This window comes from Poeciliopsis prolifica, unplaced genomic scaffold (assembly GCF_027474105.1).
Source record: "Poeciliopsis prolifica strain line A6 unplaced genomic scaffold, Auburn_PproV2 SCAFFOLD078, whole genome shotgun sequence".
Taxonomy (NCBI): Eukaryota; Metazoa; Chordata; class Actinopteri; order Cyprinodontiformes; family Poeciliidae; genus Poeciliopsis; species Poeciliopsis prolifica.
This window is the reverse complement of record NW_026562453.1, coordinates 1,420,449-1,429,064: the sequence shown is the minus strand read 5'-3', so window position 1 is coordinate 1,429,064 and position 8,616 is coordinate 1,420,449. Positions and strand designations below refer to the sequence as shown.

At 37.9% G+C, this 8,616-nt stretch overlaps 1 protein-coding gene across 1 annotated transcript in view; it reads left to right on the top strand.

The window, feature by feature from the left end:
• The first annotated feature begins 4,981 nt into the window (after positions 1 to 4,981).
• Positions 4,982 to 8,616, top strand: part of LOC129352645 (regulator of microtubule dynamics protein 2) — a 31,845-nt gene continuing 28,210 nt past the window's right edge. The window contains exons 1-3 of the mRNA XM_055021737.1: positions 4,982 to 5,050; positions 5,987 to 6,095; positions 7,596 to 8,045. Coding sequence (XP_054877712.1) covers positions 7,597 to 8,045 — 449 coding nt within the window. The 5' untranslated portion in view covers positions 4,982 to 5,050; positions 5,987 to 6,095; position 7,596. The remainder of the gene's footprint in view (positions 5,051 to 5,986; positions 6,096 to 7,595; positions 8,046 to 8,616) is intronic.

Sequence of the window (8,616 nt, the reverse complement as noted above, 5' to 3'; positions counted from 1 at the left end):
TGAATTTGAAAACCAGCTGATCAAATGTGCTGGAGTTCCGCTGGGGTTGCTAGGTAACGTTCAAGTTCCACTGGGGTTGCTAGGTAACGTTCGAGTTCTGCTGGGGTTGCTAGGTAACGGGCAGTGTCTGCTGATTTGTGATGTTACATTTTGAACGTTTTTGAAACGGCTCATTTTCCAGACACCAAAAAAACAATAACTTATTCCCATAAACGGGCTGGATGTTTTTTGTTTTGTTTTTAAGATTTTAGAACCAGGTGAGACCAAAATGTAGGTACAAAAACATGTCAATCGTCGCTCAGGTTTATACATCTGGTGCAGTTGGCATTGCTTTATTGCTCCATTATGTTGTGAGATGCTTGTCATCTCCCAAAGGCGGCCGTATGAGAAAAAGAAGAGAAGCTAGAATTAGAGAGTGGCTACACAGAGGAGGACAGAAATAGCTGAGGGTGTGTAGGCCCGACTCCGACCACTGGCATGCACGAGGAAGCAGCCTCCATTCCACAGGCTAGCAGATGGTTTAGAGTCGCTACATCCCACATGCGAGCGCCGGCCGGTCTTCCCCACCCTCGGCTATTCTGGGCCTCTCTGCCACTGTGGTGGCTTTCACTCAGCAACCGCACAAATAAAGCCTGAGCAGGAAAAGCTTGAGAAACAGGAAGGTCTGGAGGAGATGTTTGTTCTGCACGGCTTCGTCTTTGTTGTTGTTGTTTTTACTTTAATTATGACGTGTGAAAGCCACTTCAGGGGAGTAAAGCTTCGCTGCACTGCAAAAATACAAAATCTTATCAAGTTTATTTGGTCCAGTGCAAATATGTCAGAACACTTGAAATAAGAGAAAAGTAACTTTTCAGCTTGTTTTAGTCAACAATTCCTAAATATTGATGAAAAAACTACTGTTTCCACTAGCAGATTATTTCTATTCATAATAAAACATTTTGCCACATTAGAACTGAAATAATCTGCAAACGAAACGTTTTAAATCAATATGAAGGATTATTGACTTAAAACAAGCGCATATATTTTGCTGTTATGTGAGTTAATTTCATCTTATTCCAAGTGAACTAAGATGTTTGCTCTAGAAACTGGACCAAAAAATCCTTGGTAAGATTTTATGTTTTTTGCAATGTGAAGCAGAAACTTACGTTTATTTAATGAGTTTCTGTATTTGAGGAAGCTTCAGTTAAACTGTTTGCTATTAGTGAAGTTTTTCCTAATTTATTCAGTTTCATTTTAATGAGGCTAAATACCCAGTGAAAAACTGTAATCTGCCTTAATCCCAAAGATATTATTGGTGAATTAGTGAGAGAAAAGATCTAATCTGTCCAGTATTGATGCCATCTATTGATAAATAGCCTAATTCTTTATAAGTTTAGTAAGAATTTTGTTTAGTGTAAAATAGGTTTAAAATGTAGAAGTTGGACTAAATGGGGAAGATAAATATTTATAGCGTATGTAAATATCTGTTTCAACTTTATTTTCTACACTGGCCCAAACTTTAGTATCTCCAGCATTTAAATGTAGAAGAATCCAAAGTTTCATCAGAGTTTAAAATGTATAAATGGGGAGAAAGTCTTGATCAGAACCAAACGACCTGCAGCCTGTTTCTCTGCACCTGCATTCACTGTTTCATTTAAACATCTCACCTGAGAAACTTTGCATTTCCATTTGAATCCCAAATCTGGGTCGAGACGCAGCCGCGCCCAAATCCAGCAGCTTTCATGTTTCCTCATAACGATTCAAATGATAAACGTTTAAAATCCAGTGGATGCAGTGAATTCTTGATCTCCTGTTTATTATTACTTTAACATGAAAGTAAAAAGTAATTTGTTTTAAACAACAAAGTTGTTGTTTGAAACAATCTTCCTTCAACTTGAAGAAGCTTGTAATTTTTCTGTGAAAATCTTTTGCATCAGTCTTGATTTGTGGTCGGAAGCCTCAGAATAATTTCGGGAACAAAATGGCCGCCAGGGTGAACTTTGAACTGAGTCTTTCTGTTGGCTTTGGACCAATGGGAGAGCACATTTAATCACTGCCTATTGAGGAAAAAAAATTTTTTACTTCATTTGAAAACAAAAAAACTCAAAAACTTTTTTTAAGATTTCTTATTTTTTGTGGCTTTAAACGAGTTTTCTGGAGCAAAAAGTATAAATTTTTATTTATTTTTTTAAAGATCTTGTAAATTTTGAGATTTTGCTGGTTTTGTTTAGCTGGATTAAAACCTTAAAATAGTTGGTAATATTAAAAAATTACCCTTTTTATGAAGGATTTTGTAACCTTTGTGATTATAAATTGGTTTTATTTGCTGGATTAAATGTGAAAATGTTCAAATAGGTTCAGTTTGAGTTTCTCCTTTAAGGCTAACTAAAGTTTCACAACAAACAAGTTACACAGAACAGCTTTAGATGAAGACATTAAAATCATTCAGTTGTGTTTTTTCAGACATGACTCACGCTCGCGCTCACAGGTGCATGCTGGGTAATGTTGTCTGCATAACTGTGTTTATCTTAATCTTTTAATTCCTCCACAGATGTTGCGTCTCGATCAGTCCAGACTGCTGATGAAACTCATCATTTCCACCAAAGTAAAGACAACATGTCTGCCTGTAAAGCGTCATAATCCCAACACTCACTCTGACGGCGCCACCTGCTGGACAACAGCTGCACGACAACAGAAAGGAATCCGTCTTTTTTATGGCTGTATGTGGAAATCCTTGTAGAATTTAAATGTAAATTGTTTTGACAAAAGGTTTTGTTGAAAGCTTTAAGGATCTCTGAGAGTGGATGAGTGCAGGAGGTTTTTGTGTTTACTACTGAGCTCTGGGTGAAGGACAGAAGGGCAGATCAAGGCCGGGGATGTGTTGATATTACATCGGAAAGGATTTTTCCAACAACTAAAGTATCATTTTAGCTGAAAAAAATCACATCTGGATGTAGCTCAAGGTTCAGTAAATATACACTTTTCTGACTTTGTGATGTTTTAAAGACAGAAGAGGAATAGATTAAACCCAGAGCAGTTCTCTGATGCAATCTCACTTTTTCTGGACTTCTATAAATTTATAGAAGTAAGAGCAACACCAATTCCACTCCTGTTTACTCAAGTAAAAGTAAAAAGTAACTGTCTACTAAACTGATCAAAACATTATCACGGTCATCAGATGGACCAAAATATAAAGCTATGTGGAATTTTATAGACAAAAAAGTCTGAATTTTTGGGAAAATCCATGCTGCTGCTTGTGTTCAGCAGCATCAAACCAGTAAGACAGAGCACATCTTACTGGTTTGATGTGTTTAAAACCACTGAGAGAATAGACTTCAACTGCTGTTAGTTTATAAATCACTGAACGGCTTAAAGATCTGCTGTTGTATGAACCGTCCAGACCTCTTGGGTTTTCTGGTTCTGGTTCTGCTCTACATCCCCAGAACCAGAACTAAACATGTGGTGTATAGCAGCATTCAGCTTTTATGCACCACAAATCAGAAAACTGTAAAACAGCCAAACACCAAATTCCTTTACTCTAAAATCCCTTCAGAGTTGCTTGAAATAAACATTAATCAATAATCTGATGGGCAAAATGTAACGTTGAATTTTTGCATTTTTCTGACACTTTGACAAGCCTTGTTGCAAATAAACTTGATTGATTGATTGATATTCTGCTTGTATGTGATGCAGATCTTAGTTTCTTCCTGCTCATCTGTGACTGAAATTGATGCTCTGTTTCATAAGGATGTGACGACTGCAACTGCTGTTGCCGCTTTTGTTGCTCCTGCTGTTGCTGCTGCTGCTTTTGCTTTTGCTGTGCTGCAATTGTTGCTGCAGCCAGCCGTTGCTGCTGCAGCCATCCGTTGCAGCTGCAGCCAGCCGTTGCTGCTGCAGCCATCCGTTGCTGCTGCAGCCATCCGTTGCTGCTGCAGCCATCCGTTGCTGCTGCAGCCATCCGTTGCTGCTGCAGCCAGCCGTTGCTGCTGCTGCAGCTGCTCCCTCTGTGTGGCGTCCAGCCGGGAGAAGCCTGTCGACCGTATCAGTTCATCTTTGACCCAGAGGAGCGAGGCCTTGCTGCCTTATCAGCACATCTGCAGGGCCAGCGCCAGGTTTGTCTTTATTTGAGTTTTTTGTGTGCTGCCATGCCTCTGGGTTTCAGATGGGCTTTTTGTTCCTGAATGCAGGCTGTGGGCACGAAGAACAATGCCGCGTTCAGAGAGCGAGGCAGAAACCGCACGTAGCCGTCCCAGCATCATTATGTAAGGAAACTCCCGTCACCTCCCTGCCTTCATTCCTCTCTGCTGCTTCGTTTGTGTCTGTCAAAATAAATAAACACAATTAGAAATACCTGCTTGAAATATGGTAACTGTTGGGCGTTTGAATTTCTCTCACACGTACAAACAAAATAAAAATAGCAGAAGGAAAAAAGACAAAACTCTCGAAGAAACATTTTGAATTTCATGGCAATAAAGTCAAACAGAGTAAAGAGTAGTTCAACAGCTAAAACAATGATATTTATTTATTTAATTCGTTTATCTATTTAAGTATTTATTTTTCCTAATCATCCCAGGTGTTTCTGTGTTTTTACTATATTTTTTGAGATATATTTATTAATTACTATTTTATTCAGTTATTTGACTTTCCTTCCAGAGTTGCTTTTTATTTAAAAGTTTGTTTCATTTTTGGAATCTGCAGCTCAGAGGAGGAGCTTCATCGTCGGAGGCGGGGCTAAGTCCATTCAGGCGTTTTGCACAGTTGATTGGTTGCCACTGACATCAAAGGATTTCTCAAACATGCATGGAAAAAAAATCAAAGCAACACTCCAGGTTTTATTTTACTTATTTATTTATTTATTTATTTTTATTTTTTACCATTCCCCCCCTAAATCACATCAACTCTGAACTTTCCTCCACAGCAAATTGGACTTAAATCAGCCGGAGCGAGGTCGGCTCGCTGCTCTGGCTGCAGGTCCAAGGTTGCTGCGATAATGAATGTGTAGCAACAGTTCAGGCACATTAAACCAGAACTCAGTGCAGAAACGTCCGCAAAGGAAAAACTTACCGACGAGGTGAGTCACTGTTTCAGCTTCATACTGCAGAGTTAAACTGAGAACAACTAAACTGGATCATAAAAGCATATGATTTAGGTTTCACCCAAGGGAGGAAGGGAGAGGTTCAAATTTAAAGTTAAAGGTTTTTCTCTGTGCTGTTGCTGTTGGGATGACCTTTGATTGTCTGGTTTCTGATTAAACATGAATAGCTGCAATGCATGGAAAGATAATAAAAAAAAAACAAACAGGGTTAGTGGTTGATAGAAATTATGGGACAAATAATCTAACATGGAAAAAATCTTTTTAAAAAAGTAACATTTATTTTTACTTTTGACTGTTGATCTAATTAAATTATTCAGTTCATTATTTTTATTTTATTGTGCTTCATAATATTAGATTCTCTTTCAGTTTAATTTGAATTCATTCTTAGATTTTTATTTTATTTAGCAAAATGTGTAAGCAAAACGAAAGAGTTTCTGCAGTTTCTATGTGTTTCTAACACAACAGTAATAGTTTGGAGAAACCTGTTGTTGTGAAAATCCCGTTTATCATGAATTCTAATTTTTTTTAAATACATGATGGAAAAACAAAGCAACATTACCTGAAAAGACTAACATTTAAATGTATATTTTACTTCTTAATGTTTGTCAAATATGTTTATTTTGTTAATTAATTACTCTATTGTTTGTTTTTATTTCTACTTAAACTAATTTGCTCACTAAACAAATTTATTTCATTTTTGTAGTTAATTAATTCAGTTTTTGTTTTGTTTTTAAATCATTTTTTAATCAGTACCTTGTGTTGAATAACATAATTTGTTGTATTGTTTCTATTGTATCTTACATTAATTAATTTACTTTTTATATAATTTTACTAAGCAAAAATTGTATTATTGATTTTTATTATTATTATCATATTATTACTATTTTTTAAACGAAATTTTCTTTTATTTAGCGTTTACCTGGAACCTTCTATTGTGTCGCATAATTCCACACGGAACGTTTTGATCGTTGCACCCGCGAGCTGTCAAGTCAACAGAAGTCGCTCCTGTCGTACCGGCCAGGTAAGACGTGTCATAATGGAAACTTTCAGTTTTTGTTGTAAAACTCCCAGTTTCTGAGTGAATATGTTGTTGTTGGGTCTAACTGGAAGCAAACCAGTATAAACTGGTTGTGTTAAGCCAGTGAAAGCTTTGACTTTGCTAATTAACGCACCTAGCTTGTTTTGACGCTGTTAAAGACTTTGTGGAGAAAACTTGAGAAGCTTGAAGCAAAGTTCAGACGCCGCTTGAAATATTTATTTGAATGTTTCGCAGCTCTCGTGTCAGCGGAGGCTAACAGCCCCTGGGTTATGGTTAACCTGGTAATCCTGGTAATCCAATTATCTCTGCTAACTGGCCAGACACAACAACAACACTACAGACTACAGAGATTACTCAGCTAGGTGTTGCGTTGTTTTTAGACAGTAGATTAAAATTCTCAAATATGGATCAGTACTGCAGGGGGTTGATGGGAATTTCATAACAGTATCTGGTTTAAGCATACAGTAGCCAAAACAGTGACAACTCGATCATTTTAAGACATATTTTACCAACAATGTGAACAAACTGAGCAGAATAGAAATCTCCTTTATTGTCCTTTATTGTCCCACAGTTGGGAAATTCAGGTCCGAGAGCAGCAAGTCAAAAGGGAAATAAAATATGATTTGGAAAGATGTCTTTCTGTTGAAATGTTCCTGAATTTATGTCTCAGTAAAGGTTGAAAATGTCCTCAAGTGATTAACAGTAAATATGTTTCACCATACCGTAGTATTCATGTTTACGCTTTTTCTTCAAGTGTGCTACAGAAGATCTTCCTTGCCAACAACCATTTGGATTAATATGAGCTACAACATTTAGTTTTCCTTTGCTTTGAATTTATTTTGTACTGAATTTGAATAAGGATTAAGTCAATTAGTCATATGAAAAATTCAAACAGTGCAATATCTTCCCTTTGCACGTTTATTTCTCTCTTTCTTTCTACAAAAACCTGATGATGGAAATCTTCAGTCTGGTGCTTTGGTCTCATCCACGCCAATTTTGTTTACAGAGACTCCATAATTAATTTTATTGTTTCTGTTCTCTTATTTATTTTGGCTTTTTAAAATGTCTTCCAGTTCCAGTGTTAAAGTTTTATTAGAATTTAAAGTTTATTGACAAACATTAGAATGTGTTCCTGCATTATTATTATATTATCGCTATTATATTAAGTGAAAAAAGTCTCAAAACAACAACAGTATCGTCCAGTTGAATTTCTTCATCATGACAAGCCTAGTTTTAACCTGATATAAGTAGACTTTCACTGTGACACATGTTGCTGGACAATAAATCGACATTTTAAAAAGACATTTTAAATATTCAAAATAAACAAAACAGAAACAAATAAATTATAAAGTCTCTGGAAACAAAATTGAAGATGTTCATCATCCAGTTCTTGGTAAAAAGAGACAAACCAGGAACTATTGATCTATTAATTATTGTGACATTTTTTCTGATTTTAATAACAAATTGTGTGTTTCCCTGCAGGATGGCTCAGACGGACAGCAAGGTTCTGGTGCTGGGAGCGCTGGCCGGAGTGGCCGGCATCAGCCTGGCCGTGGTATGTTACCGCGGTTTAAGATCCAAGCGAAGAGTCTCCTGGCCGGGATTCCCGGGATTCTACCAGAACCGCACCAACGACCCGGGATCCGGCCTGCTGCTGGTGGACGGCCCTGTTCTTCCCAGGGGTCAGGCCGAGGTGCTGGAGCGCCTGGAGGCCCTGATCCAGTGTGTGTCTGAGCTGAAGGAAGAGATGAAGGCGCTGAAGACCGCGCTGCCCGCCCTGCCGAACCAAGTCAGGGAGGAGCTGAAGGGCCACAGCGAGGCGCGGCGATTCAGCGCCCAGCACAGGACGGCAGCGACGAGGAGGAAAAAAGCAGCAGGCGCCGCCAGCAGCCCAGACAGACGGAGCTCAGAGGACGCAGAGAGCGAGGGAGGGTGAGTCTGTCAGGGGCAAAATTATCCAAATATTAAGACATCTCTGCATGCAACCATCCAAAAAGGGCCTAAAACTGAAGACCTGCAATATATGAAAATCAGCTAAAAGTAAGTCCAAATATAGAAGAAAGAAATGAAACAATGAATGAGAATAAGTAGCAAAATAAGGAGCTTCTACACTGCAAAAACACAAAAATATTGTTGTATTTTTTGTTTAGTTGTAGTGCAAATATCTTATTGCACTTGAAATAAGAGTAAACTAACTTACAAGTAATATTTCAGAAAACTATAGCAGCTTGTTTGAAGTCAATAATATTGATTTTAAAACTTTTAATTTCCCTGACAGATTGACTTTCAACAGGTCCTGTTACCTAGCAACCCAGTTGTAGTTCCCATCAGATTGTTTCACCTGCAGCATTGGGAAGCATTTCTTGGTATAAGTGAAATAATCTGCCAGTGACATTAGAACGTCTCAGTGAAACGCTGGTAAAAACGTCCGAGGGTTAATGGAGGAGCCATGACTTCCTGAAGTCTCAGAAAGGACAGGAGATTTTAAAGGGACAGTGGCCCA